General features: G+C 49.9%; 1 protein-coding gene across 4 annotated transcripts in view; it reads right to left on the bottom strand.

Moving 5' to 3' along the window:
• Window positions 1-1,891: 1,891 nt before the first annotated feature.
• LOC144098339 (uncharacterized) overlaps window positions 1,892-21,543 on the bottom strand; it is a 59,619-nt gene continuing 39,967 nt past the window's right edge. For 2 of the 4 annotated variants that reach the window (XM_077630905.1, XM_077630904.1), the window contains exons 4-11: window positions 18,397-19,378; window positions 15,938-16,017; window positions 14,423-14,509; window positions 14,198-14,341; window positions 10,455-13,181; window positions 8,854-8,952; window positions 4,489-4,599; window positions 1,892-3,945 (exon numbers count right to left, since the gene is read on the bottom strand). In XM_077630905.1, the coding sequence (XP_077487031.1) occupies window positions 3,550-3,945; window positions 4,489-4,599; window positions 8,854-8,952; window positions 10,455-13,181; window positions 14,198-14,341; window positions 14,423-14,509; window positions 15,938-16,017; window positions 18,397-19,378 (4,626 nt within the window). In that variant the 3' untranslated portion in view covers window positions 1,892-3,549. Of the gene's footprint in view, window positions 3,946-4,488; window positions 4,600-8,853; window positions 8,953-10,454; window positions 13,182-14,197; window positions 14,510-15,937; window positions 16,018-18,396; window positions 19,379-21,543 lie in introns of all 4 variants that reach the window. The other 2 variants (XM_077630903.1, XM_077630902.1) reach the window with 1 other exon arrangement.

The following is a 21,543-nucleotide window of genomic DNA, read 5'->3' as shown; positions in this document are numbered from 1 at the left end:
GGGCAAGCCACGTGGGTGCCCGCACATTTTCACCTAGCGCTTCCTGTACAGTGAAGTGCATTCCTCAAGTAACCGAACCTTTATTTTTTGTTAAATACCAGCATGATTTCGCATCGAGCAGGCGATGCAGACGTGAGTAGCTCATCAATAGGAGCGTGGCTAGCATACTGATCATCCGGATTCCATCCAGTCCTCGACAATTTGAGAACCAGGCGGAGGTGGCTTTGATGCACGGAAAAGAAAGATTCTTCACGCATGTGGGGAGTGAGAAACAACGTAGCCACAAATGCCCGAATGCAGAGAGAAAAGTGTGCCTTTTCTCTCAGCTCGGTTGTACTAATACTTAAATAAAAACTATGCATGCCCTCTGAAAGCCGGAATTCCTCTCTTGAGTGGCTGAGGAGAGCTGCTTGTCTTCAGAAACGTCAAACAGTCGGCTGTATGCCTCATCTGAAGGATCGGGGAAGTTTAGTTGAAGGACACCTATTGCACTACTCGAGGACCACCTCTTATTGCTTAAACGGGCGTCAAATAGATTACACTGCTATAGCGCTCAACTTACCCGCCAGCCAAAGCTTAGGTCTTCGCGCCACAAGTCCGAGAGCCGTCATTTCTAAAGTCATATAACTGTGTGAACATCAAAATGGCCGGAAGACTCCGCTAAGAGCTGCCAGTGACTGGCACACAGTTATTTCTGGGGAATATCTTCTGGGCGCGTCACTGCTGCGTTATTGTCGCCGTAGAGCTATCCATTCACGTTGTCTTCCGCACTAGATACTGCGGGAATTAATACACTCAATAATAAGAGTGAGGCTCTTTTTCAACTGTGACATGAGCGGTAACAATGATATCCGCAAGAGGAAAACAAGGGACACGTACAACTTATGTATAAGCTTGTGTTTCGCTTCTGCTGCACATTTTTTTTTTTTGTCACTGGCGTCTGCACGAAAAGAGATAGAATGGGAAATACGGCGACAGGCGTCCGCTGAAGAACACCAGTGTTGCGAATGGCAGTGTCTCCCTGTTCTAAAGGTGGGCGAGCGATGTGGGCAAGGATTCGGTGAGCGCAAGTGCGACACGTCTCTTCCGAAAGGAAGGCGATGTGAGTTATCAGGAACGTTTCCTCCAAGCAAAGCCCTGTTCGCAGCTGGCTGGTACGCATGCTCGTTTCGGAAAGATTGGGCTTCAGAGACTTTGCAATACCTGTTCGAAGATCTGCCAATATCGCGTTTTCCCCGTCAGAGTTCTCCAACAGCTCTTGCGTGCAGCTTGTCCTTCATGACGCCTACAAAAAAGCACGCTAGTGGATGTATTGGCCGCACTGTCGCAGGCGTCCCTTACTTTAAACAGCTCCTTTCATGATAGCTGTGTTGCACTGGGCGACAAGGCACCGTTATTAATCCCTCCTTTATTTTTCTTCCATGTAGGAACAAATGAAAGGAGAGGGATAGGCGAATGGTTGTACGTGAAAACCGAGGTCTGAATTTACTTCATTTCTTTTTTCAACTTATTGCTGTTCAGAGAGAGAGAGGGTTAATATAAATGAATAAATTCACACTTTACCTGTAACAGCAGTATGCTATAGTCAGATACAACTCAAGAAAGAAGCGGCAGATGCACTTCAAAGGGGGCCCTCTAGCCATGGCGTCGATTGATTTTTGTGACACGGCGGTTAACCCGATTAAGCCAAGGTTAACCCCCTTCCATCTGCCTTCCATTCAGCAGGTGAAAGGGGATTTACCGCGATGCCATGAGAATAGGCCGACGCCATTGGCTGGAGGGCTTTCTTCGAGGGGCATTTGCCGCTTTGTTCCTGAGTTGTATGCGACTATAGTGCTGTCATGAACATGACCCGTAGCATCAAGCTGTGGTGAAGAACACAAGCAGATAATTAATTGAAAAATGACCTTTTTATTCTGCGGCTTGGTGACAGAATGGGTCGTTGTAAAAACCTTAAAAACCGCACATATGGCAAAGTTTTATGATGGCAGAAGAGGCTTGAAATAATCGCTTAAATAACGCAACAAGCTCATTTCTTCGTATCTGAAGAGAACACAGATGAGAGGGCCCTGAACTTATTTGATGAATGACTATACACAACAGTCGCCAATATGATGCTGAAGCTCACACAGAAAGCAGTATTTATAAATTACGAACTCGTGAATTTACAGCTTTTTTTTTCTAAGTGACTGAAGCAATGGAAGCTGTTTCTCATTTTGTCACATCTATAAATACAATAACGAAAAGAGCACAGACTTAGTAGCGAAGTATGACTTGAGCTTGGCGAGAAGACATGACATTTGCGTGAAAATGTGAAAGTGTTTGCAGACACCGTAAGCTATTATCGAACACCACATGCCTAATACTGCTTGCGTTATGTATGCATGAGTGGTTACGAAGAGCAATAATAAAACCTGTATGCTTGTTTCATACACGCAAACAAAACTCAGCCGCAGCAACATCTTTACATATCATACACACCCTCATTTGAACTCCTGCTTGCTCATTTCACTACGTGCGGTTTGATGTGTGATGGAGCTGCACAGTTCTTTATAGCACCGACATCATCATCCGGGGGCTGAGCGAAACGAAAATGTCAAGCGTATCGCATCCAGTAAATTGAACTGCCACTGTTAAAGTAAATGCCCTGTAAGTGTTTACTTGCGTGGGGTGGTTGAAGCCGTGCATCCAGAGCTCCTGTGCAATGTGAGCGGTGCAAAACAGTCGCAGAACTATAAACGCGGACTAACTGCCGTCTTTTTACGCAAGGGTGTATTGAAATCATCAGAAATAAGGTCCCAGCAGCTTGTCAGACAGCTGCAGATTGTTGAATGTCAGGGAGTTGTAGCAAATTTCGCATTATTTAGGTGTTAAAACGTTCCTGCCCATCATCATCATCATCAGCCTGACTTTGTCCTGCAGTAGGCGTGTCAGGCTGATGATGATGATGATGATGATGATGGTGGGTAGGAAATTTCTAACCTCTAAATAATGCGAAATTTGCTACAACTTCCTGACATTCAACAATCTGCAGCTGTCTAACAAGCTGTTGGGGAAGGCTCTTTGTTTTTCCAGTATGAGAACGCCCAGAATATGAACCTTCAAATTATATGACAGCCTATGAACTAAAGTATTCACTAACAACCTTGCTCTGTGAACAGCCCGTGACGCATTGAACCATTCATGCAAATGCTCAGATATATACTACTTTTTAATCTTGAGCCTTGCAATCGCGCATCGTGCTGTCATAACTCAGGTTAACGTGCCTTAAAGATCAATTTATGTAAAGGCATCAGGACAACATGCTAAACTGACATGTAGAGTCAGTTCACCGCTGCGCATCACAGAAACGCCAGGCGCATATCTCGTATCAAGATGGCGATCTGAATCCATGCGGCAAACCTTGCGGGCCGTTACGCTAACTGCAAAGCACTGTCACAAGTGGGCGCCTCTTGAATGGCAGTGGCTACTTAACCAATAACAAGAGTTCCTACACGCAAGCGGTCGTGAACTAAGTGAACTCTAAGGGCAAGGCCACGGCGAACACCATTAGCTCTTCTTGACGCTCTGGTCCACAGTGTCCAGAACAGGCACGTCTACGCCGTCGCCTAACCCTGGCGACGGCGACGTCTTCACTGGTGATCCTTGAGACGGAGTCCTTGGAGTGGGCGGAGGGTGAGGCATCCTGTTCTCGACGCGCATCTTGACGCTTGCCGGGTCCAAGTTGTCCGTGCCCTGCTCGTTCGTGTGCACGGTGGCCCGAAAGCCGTCCTTGTCGGCCACGTAATGGACCGTGCGCTTGCGGCCGTCCACGTCTTCGACGACGTAGTAGCCGGTGACGCGGCCCGTGTCGTCTTTGCTCTCGTGCCGCGTCACGTGGCTGCCCAGGCCGTCGTATGATGAGTAACCGAACGAGTACGGGTTCACCCGCTGCGGCTCGCCGTCCTGCGAGTAAGGCAACGAAAGTTGCGAGGCACTGACACAAACAGATTATGTTCTGAATAGGGGCCTGCCACAGGCAGGACGGAATTAAGAGTGATCGGAGGCCACGCAACCGGTTGCAAGAGCCACCAACTTTAAGTATCTCTCCGCAAACATATGAAAAACAAAAACGCTATACTTCAACCAGCGCATAAATGTGAGAAATAATTCACAGCAGAGCAATTTGCAGGAAAACATGGATTACACTGTCGGCAGCATTTACACAAAGTAGTAAGCTGAGGAGAGTACTGCGCTGTAAATGCCCTCTTGTAGCAAACCATTTTGATTGGTTTTATTGTCTACATGTACGTCTCTGCGCTGACATGTACGTCTGCGCTGACTCTGCGCTGACAGTGTAGCAGAGCCCTCTTTTGCTGGTCCATGTGGATTTGGGTAAATGGAGAAAAACCGCGCCGCTGAGTGACGGTAAGTTTGTCGGGAAAACTAGTGGCACACACTGATCATGTTTATGTAGGGTAGGTCACATCACACAGTTCTTGTTCGTACCTCTTCCCTGTCACCTTCTTCGGCAGATCCTGCTGAATTCGCACCTCGGCGCAACAGCTCCTGACCAGAGATGGCCTTGTCGGCCTTCGTCTGAGAATCTTGAACGAAAGCCTGCAATGTGTGGGGAGGGTAAAACCATCACTAGCACCTACTTTACAAGAAATGTCACACAAACAGAACCAAAAGGGGGAGGGGTGCAAAAAAAACAGCAGTGACAGCGGTACCGCCCTGCACACAATGCCATTTCAGAAGCCATTATTTTGATTTTTCATTTTATTTCATTATCACAAGATTAAAGAGGGCGCAATAACGCATGCGCCCGCATTGATTGCGTCTGCATTTATACCAGCTTCAGATCGCCAAAATCGGGCAGACAAAGCAATAATGCTTTGTTTCTAACGGCGTTCGCCTTTTCTTTAGCGCATAAAGTACTGAAATCCTGCCGGAACGAACTTCAATAGAGTCACAGATAACCCGCAACAGACAAGGCCGCTATGTGGAGTCAAGTGTACGGTTGAGTGCAAAACAAAAACGATGAATTTAAGACCTCCGCTGCCACAACAACATTCTCTTCTGTACCTCAAGTTGCATTTTGTCTCTTTTTAGCCCCTTTTCCGGGAAACTTATTGCAATCGTCGTCTTCTCTTTCTCTCAGGCGCCTTTGATTTCCTTCTTTTGAGCCCTTAAAGATTCGCACTGTCAATATTAAGTGCGCTCGCTGTTTCAGTTTCGGCTACAGCTTTTTGTGACTTCCGTCTGCGCGGCAGCTTCATTAGTTAGCATCTGGAGAAAGAACCACGGTTCTTGGGCCACGCGCGCACCCCTTAGGAGGTGGAAGAAGTGCGGGTTGGCTGCTGCGGCGAGCGGGGGCTCGCGCCACGCGGAGCAGACGTTCGATCACGGGCAGCGGCTCGCACGGTTCCTGGTCAGCGTCTCCCGCCGCCCGATCCGCCCAGCTTCCACCTCCGGCCGCCCCGGGGCCCGCCAGCCGTCACCATGCCCGAGGAGGAGGACGACGGAAAGAAGGACGACAAGAAGGGCGGCAAGGACGACAAGAAGGGCGCAAAGGAGGACAAGAAGGGCGGCAAGGACGACAAGAAGGGCGGCAAGGACGACAAGAAGGGCAAGGGAAAGGACTCCAAGAGCCCCAAAAGCCCCAGCAAGGGATCCAAGCAAGGGTCACCCAAGGCTGAAGCGGCTCCCGAGGAAAAATCCGAGAAGTCCAGGAAGAGTGAGGCCTCCGAGAAGACCGACGCCTCCGAGGCGTCCGTAGAGTCCAAGAAGAGCGTCACGTCTTGCCAGAAGAAAGGCAAGAAGGTTCCCTACAAGGCGCCGGAGCCGTCGGAGACTATGCTCAAGGCCATGGCCGAAACCGGACCCGTGTACGCCGAGAGGTACTTCAACGACGAGTACGAAGACGATGACGAGGCTCGGAACTACGTCGAAGTGCAGGTGTACGAGCGACGCCCATCCGAGATGAACTTGCCGCCACCGCCGCCGCCGCCGCGACCCAGCAGCCGAGGCCAGGTGCGCCAGCGAACTCACACCTACTATGCGAGCCCCCCGCCTCGTCCGCCTCCTCCGCCGGCGGTGCGCCGGATCGAACGGCAGCTCAGCCAGACCCAGACGCAGGAAATGTACTACGAAGGCGGCAGTCTGTCGCAGAGCCAGGAGCAGCTTTACTACGAGTACGAAGACCAAGGGCCGCCCCCGGGCCCGTCACATGCTTCCAGGCGTAGTTCTCATCGAATGACTGGCATGGGCGGAATGGGAGGAATGGGCGGAATGTGTGGCATGGGTGGAATGAGTGGCAGCATGTCTCATCTGACCACACGACAATCGAGCATGCCACACGCGAACAACCAGCAGCCGCAAGTCACTGCTGTGATCCTCGACCTGCGCGGCAACACGGGATCACCACCACCGCAACAGCTCGACAACACGCAGGCCTACGCCTGCGCTCGCATGCGCTCGAGAGACCGACTGTGAACTGGAGCGGCAGCTGTAACGGCGGTCCCGGGTGCCGTAACACTTGCGGCAGGACACGTGTCCGGCGGTCCCACCCCTGGCGCAGCAGCAGCTGGAGACCACGGAGTACAAGCGGGCGTTCATGAAAAAGCTGATCTTTCAGGATCCGCACGGCGCCTCGGTCGCTGTCTCGATCCACTTCCTTCCCGCAACAGCTGATGTGCGGATGCAAACATTCCTATAATGACATGCTGCGCATTAAAATTGTCTGTGGTCCTCCATGAACATGTGTGTTGTTCAATTGCTCCTTCGATGCTGCGCTGAATGGGGCAGCGTCAGGTGCCGCAGAGGGGAAGTAAGAGTGGGTTGCACAGCTGCACCAGTTTGTTACGGTTCATACTGATTTAATTTTAGAACAGCGCAAAGGACGAACGGAAAGTAGAAGCAACATACTGGACAAGAGCTTCTGAGATTGTTAATATAGGAAAAGCAACAGTCATGCACCAGTGAATGTGGTCATCAGGACATTTGTCTGCAGGGCAAAGGCCTCTCCCGTATCTTTCCATCTTAAGGAACGAAACGGCGCAACTAAAACGAAGGACAAGAAAAATAGATGCAGGGAGACGCGCTGTCCTTCGTTTCTTGTCCGTTTTAGTTGCGCTGTTTCGTTCCTTAAGATGCAATACCAACTCGCCCACTATGCTATGTTGCTACATATCTTTCCAGTCAAACTAATTAATCTCATCCGCCCACATAAATTTCTGCCGCCCCCTGCTACGCTTGCCTCACCTTGGAATGCAATCCATTAAATTTAACGAATGCTGTTCCGGAAATAATTTTCCATTAAATGCGCCATGCTTCAGAGTGTGAATGCTACTTGTTTGGACATAACATGGCTATGCGGCACAGCGGCAAGACGGGAGGAAGCATTTGCAGTCGCCTCTACACTGACAGCCAGGCCAGCTATAAAATGCTTAGCTGCGTGCGATGACTCCGGAACACCTCATAGATAGTAGCACACTCCATCTACTATGCAATATTCATTTCCCTTTTATTAGCTGTTGTCCCTGTTAGATTGGCACATTTGCACAGTAGGGGATTGGACAGGATGCCTTGCACAGTCAAATAGTTGTGAAAAATTGACTCATTTAAGGCAGTCAGTTTTCTTTAGTCACGATCGTTTCACCGTTGCACATCGGCACTTCTGACTCTCGTTATCGCTTCTTCTTTTTCTGTAGGCGATCTATTACATATGTTCTTCTTCCTCTTCATTCTCTTCTTTTGTGCTCGCTGCTTTCACGCCCGTCGCATGCACAGGACCGTTTGCAATCATTTAGTTGGGAGTGTGCACGCCTTTCATTTTTTCGAAGGGAGAAAAAAAAATTAATTCAGAGGAGCGGCGCGGTCTACTTCACGTGTTGAGTGCAGTCTGAGTGAACGTTTGTACGATTACTAAAGGTGATTGTGCTTATTCGCGACGATGAGAACAACAAAGACAGGACGTTTTGTAGAACCTGAGGCCAACAACAACAAAACGACAGATGCAAGGCTGGTTCGCGACACTGTCCATGTTTCGTCGACAATTTTTTACCTGCCCAGGTACGATTTGCTCGCTGTCACCTCTGCTGATATGTAACCAGAAACAAGCGGCCGTTTCTCTAACCTCCGCCACTTCTCCTTTTTCAGCAGAGGTGTTCTTCATAGGTCATAGCGCCAGCTTGGGCTAAGCTAGCATAGTTCTGTACTCCTAACGTACGGAAGCATCACTCTTCGCGCAGCCTCAGGAATGCTTCCTCGAACAAAAGTTTACTTTGGAATGGTATCGCCGCTAATGCTGCAGCTTTTGTTCATTTAGCGCTTTTTTCTTGTAGTTCAAGTCTTCCCTTTTGTCACTGTTGTGCCTGCTGGGCATGTGTTTGTAACAATCTCTCGTCTGTTCTTTGTGAACTCCTTGGCCAGCTGGCTCTTTTCATCTGCCTTCCAATTCTTGGCCTTTCCTCCAGTTTTTGTTGGTGCCTTTGCCATGAACGACAACAACGATAAACAACAACAAAAGGAGCAACAGCAGCAACGATACAGGGCAAGTTGTCAAGGAATGAAATACGCAATGAGGCGCTTTGCAAGGTGTTTAATCAATAGCCGCATGTAACACGGTACTATGGTTAAGTCACGGTAGCAGATGCATTTCATCAGTAACCATGCAGGTTTTCAGTAGCTAAGATATAGCAAGACTTCTCATCACAAACCATGTATGCTTAGTTCTGCTTTCGTCGTTGCGATGTAATATCATTTATTTTTGCGTTGGAACCGAGCTTCGCCTTAATTATGTATATACCTGGCAAAAATAACACCTTAATGTTGTCGATAATTACGTGGAAGGCATCCGAAGTGTAATACCTGGATATTCCTTGGGTCCTGGTCAGCTACTGCGCCGCCCGTGACTGCAGTTCCTCGGACCGGTACCCTCTTAACACTCAGAAGAACAGGCCGTGGCGCCTGAAAAAATGCAGCGTTATTAGCATTTAAAGCAGCATGAGTTGGTCACATGTGAACACAAGGCATAATTCTGCATCTGCGACTGCACAGGACGCTGCGTGTGATCGCGTGATTACTGCATGTTCAATGCACGCGCCTGGAATTGAAAGTGAGGGTGAAATAGTGTGCAGTATTCGGAAAAGAAATGTCTAGATCTGACAGCGCGTATTGTAGGAATTTCGGAGGTTATGCTCTGTCAGCAAAGTTATAAATCCCTAAGTGTCTTCTTGCAGTAGTTCTATCGACTTGTGTTCACGTTCTTTTGAGGTAGAGAAATGTGTTTTATGGCACGCTACACTAAGCATGCATGCCCCTATTTGCCTGACTTCCTTCAGTACTCCTTACGAAGCTTTGATCAGTCGTGCCACAAACACGATTATAATTGAGTCTTTTCTTTTCCAGAGGGCGGTGACGGACATGTGCGGTATAACGCCATGTTCTGGTGCCCCGCCGACCCCGCACGCTTGTCCGCAGTTTGCAGGACCCAAGTAAGCGTAAGTTGCACCCACCATTCGCGCACTAGACCGCGTGTGGTGTCTTCCTGCACGTTACTCCATTCGCCCTCTCTTTACGCGCCACCTCCATCCTTCCCTCATGGCGTGGTTGAAGTGCACACTGTAATGAGCGAAAGCTGCCACGTCTGCCATCTGCGCTTAACCTCTAAGTCCTCCCGCTCCTTTTGTTATTGGTTCCTTAAGACTCAATGGTACTCGGGCACTTTCAAGATCGAAGCGCACCTTTAGATTAGAGCGCTGGATGTATTTGGAAGAGGAATATGTCCTACATATTTCAATATGTATATAGTGCTGGTACTTCTACACCTACAAAATGCACTAGGTGCAGCGGAATGGTACAGACGCTGTCTCTAGTGTTACTGTGCCAACCGTGGTTTTATTTTGGGTATTTCTGACAAAGGCAAGTCGTGTATTGTAGCTCAGAGACAGTTTTCTCTCGCGCACGTTAGCTGCGTTAAGAAAGCAGTTTTTTTTAAGGGGGGGTGTGGGGCGAGTTTAGGGAACGCGGCGGAGAAAAAAAAACACCAGGTTACTTGGCGGGCGGACGTCGAAATGCGCGAGATAACAGGGTCAATATTGCAAAGTAAAGCGGAACAGCACCCGAAAAGTTTCGTAGACACTTTTCCTTTTATTCGATTCCTGCCACGCTGAAGCACGTTAGCTTAAATTAATACAAAGTCCTCTGCTGCGGAGTGCCTCGCAGAATAAAACATCGCTTTGGCAGGTAAAAGCTCTAACAACATTGTCCTTTGAAGCGCGTGAAAAATCGCCGATTTCCTTTTTTCTTGTCAATAACTGGCGGGGGCTCAGTGGGCTTACTAAACGTTAGATGTCTTGAGTGGACAAAAAAGAAAAGACGGCTTTTAAGTCGAAAGCCCAGGACTTCACTTTTATCAGCCGACAAGACAGCAGCGAGAAAGAACGTATCAAGATATATCATCTGCTCACCTGTACTGGCTGACGCACGGGCCCAGTCTGAGGGATCAAGGCTGCTGGGAATTCCGCAACGCCATCGATAGCTCCACTAGGCCCATTCTCTTGTGGCTGCTGCCTTCTAAGCTCTTCCGGCGCACCAGCAAAGCCACCTTGTCGGCCACTGTCCAAGTTGCCGTCAAAAGGAGCACTTGTTACGGTCAAGATACCCGGTCGCAGAGGTTGCGCCCCTGACTGACGAGCTGAATCGAAACCCTGCGGCCTCCTTTGTGCGACCCTTTGTCTGGCAATCTCCAATGGCTTGCGTGAGTCCACGAAATTGAAAGGACCCGATACGCCAATGGGTGCCCCCCTGTCAAGTTCATCACCTATTTGTCCGTTGCCTGCAAGAAGTGGCTTTCGCAGTAGGCTACCGGGTTCCAGCCCTTGAACGCTTTGCGGCGCTTCCGGTGCGAGCCGGGCCTCAACACTCTTCCCAGTCACGTCAGATGGGCTTTTAAACGGTTTCCTTCTGACGACGTTAAGAGGAGGACGATTGGGCACTAACGTCGGCTTCTTTGTGTCAAAGAACGTGAATGGGGCCGGTGGCGCTATGTTCTCGTCTGGGAACTTCACTTTACCCGCAGGCGAGGTGGGTGTGAGAGACCCAGGAGCCAATGCGTCGGGCCCTTGCGATACAATTTGCCCCTGGAGGTCTTGCGTTCCATCTTCTCTTCCAGTGGTTAAACCTTGTACTGGTGTCTTCACAGCCCCTTGCCCAAGCCTCCTAGAGTCGACAAAAGCAAATCTTGGTGGTGCGCCTCCAACGTCGCCAAATGTTCCGGCGCCAGTATCTTTTCGCTGACCAGGTTGGCCAAATCCGCCCGCAGGATGTTCCAGCCGAGACGCATCTTGGCTTTGAGGGGAAGTAAACGACAGGGGATCGCCGAAGCCGCTTGTGGGGCTATCTGGGCCGTCAGGAGGAGAAAGCACGGCTTTTCTGTGCAGTGGTGGCGGAGGGAACACGACGTGGCCTTGCGGCTGTGGCTGAATTCGAGTTTGTGTTCTAAATGGACGTTGAGAAGGCACCAGAGGGTTTTGATTCCTCACTCCGCTCAATCTCTGACCAAAGCGAATGGTCTGCTGTGGTGGCGCGAAGGCTGGCTGCCCAAAAGGTTGGAAGTTTCTCCTGAACGGGTCTTGGATGCCTCTGAGATCGTTCACACCACGTTGGGGAATATTTTGAAAGGTTAATAAGTTTCCGTCTTGAGGCGGTGGCACGGGAGATGGAAACGTACCAGCCTTGCCTGTACTTGGTCCTCCAATGCCTTGTGCCAGACCGGGACCTGGAAACACTCCGAAGTTCCTTGGAGACACACCGTTGTTGCCAAATGCTCGTCGACCTTCAATCGGGCTTTCGGCACCAAGTTCAGGAGTGGATGACCTACCTGGAACGCCAGCTTCGTCAGCGCCAGGGGAAAGTTTGTTTCGTGTCACTTCAACGGTTCCTTCCAGTGTGCCTGGATTAGGTTGGTTTCGGTCAATGAGCACCGGGATCACTTTCCTGTCTCCGTCGAGGAACGGGCGCTGGAAGTTCTTGCCATCCCGATCCACTTTTTCTGCTGCACCAGGGGATGGAAGAACACCAGAAAACGGATTTCTGTAATTCAAGAATTCTTCATCAGCGTCGATGGGTGCTTCGTTATTCTTGCCGTCAGGTTCCGCAGCGCCACCTGCATCCCCTCCGAGTGGTTTCGGCTTCTTTATGCAACCAGGCTTTCTCGGATCCGAGAACCTGGGATCGTCGTCATCGCAGAGCAAGTCGCGGTGTTCTGGAACTATTGGCTCGTGGACCACTGGTTTCCTCTCGTTTTCCCCGGCAGCTTCATTGCCCTTCTTATTGATGTCTGAATCCTTTTCGTAAAACGGCAAAAGCTCTTCCAGGAAATCAAGGCCGCCACCAGCCTTTCCAGACACTGCTCCTGACGGCTTCTGTTTTGGTCTCAGCTCGAGCAGGTCGGGCCGTTCGTCTCTAATCAGGCCTTCGAACGCACCCCCGAAGTCCTCTTCGGGGCCTTTGGGTTCACCCAGACGTCTGGGAAACGTCGGCTGCGGGGGCGCTTCACTGAACAGGACCCGATTCACGTTACCTCTGATAGGCAACGGAGGCCTAGGCACGAGCCTGTTGGCAGACAGCGGTGTTCTCTGAACGCTGCCGGGGAACCTCGACGGCTGCAACGGGCCACGAAACTCGAGATTTTCTGGCGGCGCCAATGACCCAGGCCCAGCGCTACCGTTGAACCTGTGGACTTGCGGACCGTGCGGACCGTAGCGGATAATTTCCATGCCAATCAAGGAAGGAGGGTGAAGGGGAGGCTGGCCCACAGGTCTGCCAAGCGTGTCGGCAGGGGTGCGGTCAAAGACACGATTGGCGAAGTGGTTTCGCGGGTTCGGGACGCTGCCCACGTTCGCTATTGCGGGTACCGGTGGCGTGCCGGGTAGGTATGGCGTGAGAGACTGCTGAGGTGTTCTGTCGAACTGGTCCTGCTGTCCGGTCGCTGGGTACGGACCGCCGGAAGGAAACCTGTTCCGGTAGGGGCGGCCCGTCGAGAAACCGCCCGGTCTCTGTCCTCCGAAGCTAGAAGGCTGCTGGGGAAATCCCGAACCACCGATTCGCTGTGGGTCCGCCGTGTCAAACGGTGTGGTGCGGCTGCCTGGTCCAGAAAGGTCTTGCGGCACGAAGACGGGTTCTGGGTGACCACTCTGCATCAGGGAAAGCAACCAAGAAAACAAAATAATTTTGAGGTTTAGTTTCGACTGTGCCTGTTTTTAAGCGCCAGCATTAAAATACTTGTGTATATAATTGTTTAGATGCATGAAACGAAACAGTGCGAGAATCTTCACTGAAGTGCAACAGTTTCCGCTGACAAATTCAGAACTACCGGCTCACTGTTCCGCATGGAACTACCGTCCTAAGAAGAGAAGGCAGAGCAAGGGAGAAAAAGAAAATAAGGACAGGCAGGGAGGATAACGTGATGAGTATCTGCCATACTCAAGCTTGAAGGCCCTCAGGTTGCGCTTCGTTTACCGTGCGTGTAAATATAAACACAATGTTTTTGTTTATTTCCAACCGATCGAAATTTGTACTCAGTGGTTAGAAAAAATTAATGGGTCCATATCTCCGCATACAACGAGCAATAATGTAGTTGTAAATATCACCGAAGCTATATTAAATATATACTGTCTTCTTTTAGTGCCATTAATGTCGTTTCGAAGAAAGCAAGATGTTTAACAAAAAAAAAATGCCTGCTACTGTGTGTGTGTGTCAGTATGGCTATATATAGAAACCGCCAGTCGCTCGACCACAAACGTAGCCAGGGAGATGCAGCTTCCGTTTCGGGGAATAATAATAATAATAATAATAATAATAATAATAATAATAATAATAATAATAATAATAATAATAATAATAATATTGGTTTGGGGGAAAGGGAATGGCGCAGTATCTGTCTCATATATATCGTTGGACACCTGAACCGCGCCGTAAGGGAAGGGATAAATGAGGGAGTGAAAGAAGAAAGGAAGAGAGGGGCGCCGTAGTGGAGGGCTCCGGAATAATTTCGACCACCTGGGGATCTTTAACGTGCACTGACGTCGCACAGCACACGGGCGCCTATTTTCAGTTTTCAATTTTTTAAACTGTGCCGTGTCACGAACAGAATGCCTCTTTTAATTAGATTCGGGAATATCAATTAAAAATGTTGAAAAAGTAAGCGTACCTCGATGGGGCGGGGCTTGTACGGCCTGAACGGATCGTCGCGTCGGGTGCCTCCGAACGCAGGGCGTCGGAAAGGTCCTCGCGGCACGTTGCCACGGTTGCCCTGGAAACGCCTGTCCGGACCCTGGAACCGCTGGGTGCCCGGCTGGAAGGAGACCGATTCAATTTTCCCGTTGTCCGCCCGTATGGCGTAAGTTCCCGGCTGCTGGCCGCCAGAGGGACTCACGGGAGCGGGCGGCCTTTGGTCCTCGTTTCTGAAGAGGAACGGCCGCCGAGGATCGTTCGGAGCGAAGCCGTCCTCGTTGCTGGAGTCCTGAGGAGTAAAGAAAAAGGTGCGTCCAACTAAATTGAGCCGTTAGGCTTTGGCAGTGATCTAGCGATTTAGTATTTTAATCCGGAGTTCATCTTGCTGATTCTGTTGCTTTTCGCCCCGGCTGCGATCGAGATACGGAAGCTGTGTTTCAGTAAGAGACCGAGAGCGGGAATAAGGCACAGAAGCACGTGAGGGAGAGTGCGGTTAACCAGAACTCTCTATGGCCTACCGTATGGTATAGCGGCAGGTCAAAGAGAAAGCAGAAGCAGGAAAGTAACAAAAAAAAGATGCCGCCACCATCTGGAAGACGGTGAAGTAACGAGCGTTATCTGCCGACATCTTAGATTAATTAGCGATGTCATCAGTTAATTGCCATTATTGGCCGACATCTTGGATTTATAAGTAACGTCACCAATCAATCACCAACTTGATATATCGGTGACGTCACCAATCAATATACCAATTCGATATACTAATGACGTCACCAATGAATCACCAGTTCGGTTGCTATATCGCTTTACTATGGAGGCCGCCGTCTTTAATTCCTCGGACTTAAAAAATTTCAAGCCGAAGGGAGGTGGTAGCAGACCCTAAGAAATCGAGAAACGTGATGAGTAAGTGCTAACGCTCTAAAAAGGTATAATTACTATTAACATGCCCCTGAGCGCAGCCGACCACTACTGCGGGCCGCTTAGTTAAGCGGAACTATCACTAGTAATCATTCACTAATTTTATCAGTGCTCCGTTTTGGAATATTAATTTCAACGCGCTGGTCAAAACCGTGAAAACCACGATGAACACGCAGCGCACCCATAGCATTGTGGTGAAACACCGGCATCAGCGTCCAAGATGATGAACTCTACTTGGTCTCAGTTTCGCTCGACTAGAAAAATGCTTTGTCCTTTTATCCACGGCAACACTTGGTGTGTAGTTCTCCTATCACTGCTTCCACGCGTTCATTTCAGACATATCTTTGCAGTTAAAGCAATCTTGACAGCGCCTTGATGTTTGTTGGTAGCACACATCATGCTGCAAATTGTAAGCATCGATCGAGAAACTCTTACGAAAATTAGAAAGCGCTGTTCTTAAATTCATCAACGTTTCAATTGAATGCCGTCCTCAATTAGGTTTGACAGTTGTAAATCAGTGGTTACTTTACTATCCAACAGGCAACACATTTCGTTCGGCATGCCACAAGTTGTTCAAGGCTTCCTTGCTAGTTGTCTAGGTGTAGCTCTAGTTCATTGCCCCGTGGCCTTGTCGTTGCACGCCTGTTCTGCGCTTGCGCGTCTCAGGACAATATTGCGCTCGCATTTGTAGTGAGGCAATCCAAGCAGCTCACATTTATATATCTTTTGATGCAGTATATTGCGCTGAACTCAGGTCACGTTTTTTGGCCGAATAAAGTAGATGTACTCATATACTTACGCCACTGTCTCCGCCGTCAATAGCTGCTCCAGTGCCGCCCTGTGCCCCCGGTGGCGGGCCTTGGCTTCCAACAAAGCCACCTGGGTTGAAAATGACACGCAAATGGCACCTTCAGCAAAAGGAACGATAGAATAATTTTTTTTCAAAGCTATACAGCCATAGCTCACTAACAAAATGTTATACATCTACGTGTGCTACAACGCTAAATGTTTGTAATGTGTAAGAGGTATCGCACTCCGTTCACCGCTTACAGAGAATTCTGCTATTTCAAAATTCAAATGTCATAAACTTAACTGTTGTACTCTATGGGCTTCACCGCAATAAACTTAAAAAATTCCATCAGGGAAGAATATGAATCAATGTTGTTGAAGTTTTGGAATATTCACGGTCCATTGAGATACCTCTGCACACAAATATTTAATAGCCGCACTCGCTCGTACAGAGAACTGGAAGACATACCGGGAATTCTATATCTCAGGGAGCTGACTTTTCGTTACCCTTCAAGAGAAATGTGCAGATGTCTGTTCTGATTACGTGCTAGGCCGTTTGATGTTTACTCTATATAACACCCGTCTTTGAAAGTCAGGATGGCCTTTTGTTAAAACACTAGTGCCGTCGGTCCAAATAAGTTTAATTGAATATTTTAACGCGATAACGCGAAGGGTTCCGTTCAGCGGAAAACCTGACGGCGTCGGCGGCGACGGCGGCGTACGCGAAAAATCCCCGGAGCAACCTTGGTCTCACAAGCCCCACCGGTGGTTGCCACCTCCTGGGGCAGTGGCGAATCACTGAACCGCCGCACCACAGCGCCAGGAGTGATATGAGGACACCCAGCTATCTATCAATGTAAAGTAGAGAATGACAAGTTCAGCATATATGAAACCCATTAACGCTATCGCGTGATGCCCTGAACGCGGAGCTTTTAAATACCTCCTTCAGTTTTAACGCCACAGTGTTAAGGATCCCGTGTCGCAGAAAGAAGGCGTCTTTGGCCGTGAGCGAAAATTGCGCGAAAAATCCCCAGAGAAGAAACCTAAGAGGCAGGTGGGCCAACTAGGTCACGCCACCTCGTGACGCCATCACAACCAGCCGCCGGATTGTGTGCAAACTGGCCACCGTGGCAGGCGGCAGTTAGATTAATGACTGGTCGCGAGAGGTTGCTCGGGAAGAACAACTTGGGTCTTATAAGCCCCACCGGTGGCAGCACCCGCCATCGCAGCTAGAGCAGTGGCGCGTCGCTTAGCCGCTGCACCGCTGCGCCCGGAATTATGAGCACGCTGATTAGGAATTTGGTCAGAAATCAAAATAATATAGCGCGGAATACGGGAACAAAATACCGTAGGCTGACAAAGAACCAGCAAAGAACTGAAAATCTATAAAAATGTGCGAAATAAATTAAGCATCCGCTTTAGATTGCTAGGCAAAGTGGCTCTAGGCATCGCCCCGATTAAACGTGGATGACAGTAAAATCCATCCGTTCATTTTTCTCGTGTCTTAGGTCTGACTGGGTAACATTCTCAACGGACAGGAGGAGAATGCGACAGTTTCCGCTCTCGATATAGTACGCATTTAGCGCCCCAGAAAGCCCCCCTTGACGAATGTCCCTGTAAACGGTGGCGCCTTCATTCAACGCATTCTGGACGTCTTCCGCTGCACTGAGGCATTATCACACGCTGCTTCCTTCGCAGCACTCACGCACTCCATCCGCTTTAGCTCCCATCTGTGAGTGATTTAGAGTGTCGAAAATGTCGGTCGACGCCTGAAATCATTGCTGCGTTTTTTTATCGCCGGCTTGGTTGTGTTTCCGACTCCTGTATCGACGCACATCCGGAGCGAACGCAGCGTGAACAACAAAAGCCGCTGACTGAGTTCTGCGATAACCGACGTCAAGGACATCCTCCTCACTGCGTCTCCTGCATACGGGGGCTCGTACGCTGAGAAAACTGCCTTTCGTCGCATAGCTCTAGGAATATAAACCCATTCCGAGACAGCAGAAGACCCAGAGCAAACCGTGTATTGGCATTCGACGCGTTATTAAGTCGCTGCCATGTAACAACAGCAGGTGTAGACTGGAAGCCCAACGGCAGCAGCATTGATAAATGTTACGAGAACTGGACGTTGCTCTCTTGTGCACATATGCGCATTAATGTGCTCGCACAGCGAACGCTACACCCGAAGGTATCGATGTTTATAACTTTTAATAAACATGAGTGAACAGCCGTTCCGGCCATAACACTCGCTTTCACAACCCATGTTGAAATAGCACTAACCTCCCGTAACATGTTTGGCATATGTCACAGTGGAGGGGGGGGGGGGGGGGGGTGGATTGTACGCGGTATTATACGCGCTACTTTTGTGATAAGAAGGCTTACGGTCGCAATACATGTGGTATAATACATCTAACAAAGAGCAATCTATACGCTTATAGGCACTGCGATCAAGGGGAGGTAAATCCTCACCTGGGACAAATGGTTGTCCAGGTGTATCGTAGCGATTTCCCGCGGGTCCACCGCCTCCGAATTGATCCAGAGGTGCTCCAGCGGGACTGCCACCGGGTCCGAAGCGCGGACCTCCGAAGGGGCCTCTGCTGCCAAATGATGGTCTAGTTCCCCCAGAGACTCCACTAGGGACTCCTGGCGTACCGGGAAACGCTGGCCGACTCGCTCCGGGGAAGCCTGGCCGGGAGCCGTAGTCAACTCGTCCAGGGAACTTTGAAGAACCTTGAGTGACGCGTGTGAACAGCGGTGCTCCGAGGCCGGGAGGCTGATACTGTGGCCCACGATGCCCTACCCCGTACTCATCCCGGAAGGCACCTGTGCCTTCGGGGCCATATTTGTGTGGACCGTATGGCTGTGATCCTAAACCTTGCCCGCGTGGAGCAGCTGGCGACCCGGGAAAGGTAGTCTTTAAACCAGGACCTGGTATTCCAGAGCCACGATCCGCTGAGAATGAGTATCCATCGCCATGTCCAGTCTGATCAAGCGCTTGAGGACCTCCAGCGTTCCCTTTAGACGCCAGCTGGGAGGGTGAAAAGATGCCTCCGGACGAACCTGCGGGTATCCTAAATGACCCGTCGTACGAAGGGCGGGAGGGCCCGTATGTGTCTTTAGACGGAACGTAGTTGACGTGGGGACGAGGTCTCGACGCCGGAGCGCTTCCAGGACGCCCTGGAACACGGGTCACCTGGACGGGGCCCACGGGCACGATGCCGGCGGGTGGAAGACCCGTGTGGATGCCCACCGGCGGGCTCGGGACGTCGGTGTCCGACTCGAAACCTGGACGTCCCGGATAGACCTGATTCCCGTCGACCGGCTTGTCCAGAGTCAAAATCCGTGATGTGAGCAGCTCAGATCCTGGGGGTCGTCTGGACGCATTTGGCCGGTAGCGGTCAGGGAGCACGTACCCAGGAGGCAGGTCGGTCGTCGTTTCGGGAGTTTGGTTCTGAGCGCACAAAAAAAAGGGGGGGGGGGGGGGTGTTGAAGATGAATCTTCGCGCACTACTGGTCCTCTCTTAGAGGTTTCGTCGTGACCTTTTTTAAACAGCTGTTAGATCTATGCGACTTAGCTGCACTAATCGCTCCTGACTTTCCATAGAGCCGCTTTTTTTATTACAAATTAGCAATGTGCTGTTGACTAACGTATTTGTATCGTCAAATATTGTCGAGATCGAAATGCTTAAAAATGTCTCGTGCATGTTTCTTTATTACTTATGTATATAACTGTCTTTAGAAGAACGTCAGTTTGGGCTAGATGGTGCATTATTTGAGACAGAAATGGTAATAGCGCTGCAATTAGACGTACACAAGAAAGACTGACACAGGACATGCGCTAACTTCATCTGATTTTATTCACTGCAAAGCCAGCAAATATATGGAAAATTCAAGGCATGCGCAAACAACATCTACAAACAGGCATCAACAAAACCGTTCAAGATATGATATCTCATTCTTGAAAAGGCGAACCGAGGTATCACTCACGCAATCTACTCCCCTCTTTCTAATGTGGAATGCTTCCAGAAGCTCCCTCGCCTTCGTATCTCCACTCCTGCCCAGAATCTTTATCTCCCGAAGCCGTGGCTCACACTTCTTGCATTGCTGGCATCTTTTTTGCCCCGGCCCATGTTCTGCCGCACGATTACAAACGAAGCACTCCGCGCAATGCTGTGAAAGATGCGCACCTCCTAGATTTGTAAGCGATCTTGCGTGCTCAGCCGCGCGGTCATTAACGCACCGCCCCGTTTGGCCCACGTAGGCTTTTCCGCAGGTCAGTGGTATTTCATACACTACACCTGTGCAGCACTTCACGTACTGCTTGCCATGCTTTTTGTTGCAGGAGCTCTTTTTATCGCTCCCAATGCGCGCGCATAGCTGGCCAAGCTTTCGTGGGGCAGAAAACACGACCGGCACGCCATGTCGCTTTGCCACTTTTTTCACATTGTGCGCGACCCTGTGCACATAAGGCATAACTTCTGGTCTCACCGACTGTTTGTTCGGCTCAGTCGCCTTGTGAAACAACGCACACTTGACTTTTCTTAGGAGGGCTTCAGCAACTGCTGTGATAACAGTGATAACCCCTGCTGTGATAACCCCTCGAGCCCAGAAGGAGCTTTTGCCTTACACATCAGCACACTCAAAAACTGTAAAACGCGCCATTGCTCGCCTCTGCCTTGAGTCGGCTCTCGTGAAGTCGTGTCACCATGCTATGCAGATGAGTTTTGACACTTAAGTTGATCGGTTGGTTTCGGCGGGGTTCCCATGCACGGTTATCACAGCAGTTGCTGAAGCCCTCCTAAGAAAAGTCAAGTGTGCGTTGTTTCACAAGGCGACTGAGCCGAACAAACAGTCGGTGAGACCAGAAGTTGTGCCTTATGTGCACAGGGTCGCGCACAATGTGAAAAAAAGTGGCAAAGCGACATGGCGTGCCGGTCGTGTTTTCTGCCCCACGAAAGCTTGGCCAGCTATGCGCGCGCATTGGGAGCGATAAAAAGAGCTCCTGCAACAAAAAGCATGGCAAGCAGTACGTGAAGTGCCGCACAGGTGTGGTGTATGAAATACCACTGACCTGCGGAAAAGCCTACGTGGGCCAAACGGGGCGGTGCGTTAATGACCGCGCGGCTGAGCACGCAAGATCGCTTACAAATCTAGGAGGTGCGCATCTTTCACAGCATTGCGCGGAGTGCTTCGTTTGTAATCGTGCGGCAGAACATGGGCCGGGGCAAAAAAAGATGCCAGCAATGCAAGAAGTGTGAGCCACGGCTTCGGGAGATAAAGATTCTGGGCAGGAGTGGAGATACGAAGGCGAGGGAGCTTCTGGAAGCATTCCACATTAGGAAGAGGGGAGTAGATTGCGTGAGTGATACCTCGGTTCGCCTTTTCAAGAATGAGATATATCTTGAACGGTTTTGTTGATGCCTGTTGTGTAGATGTTGTTTGCGCATGCCTTGAATTTTCTATATATTTGCTGGCTTTGCAGTGAATAAAATCAGATGAAGTTAGCGCATGTCCTGTGTCAGTCTTTCTTGTGTACGTCTAATTGCAGCGCTATTACCATTTCTGTCTCAAATATATAACTGTCGCTCTCTTCAAAGTTCCTGAACAAAGCTAAAA

This window comes from Amblyomma americanum, chromosome 7, assembly GCF_052857255.1.
Source record: "Amblyomma americanum isolate KBUSLIRL-KWMA chromosome 7, ASM5285725v1, whole genome shotgun sequence".
In the NCBI taxonomy this organism is placed as follows: Eukaryota; Metazoa; Arthropoda; class Arachnida; order Ixodida; family Ixodidae; genus Amblyomma; species Amblyomma americanum.
Note: the sequence above shows the minus strand (reverse complement) of the source record. Positions and strands in the feature narration are given on the sequence as shown.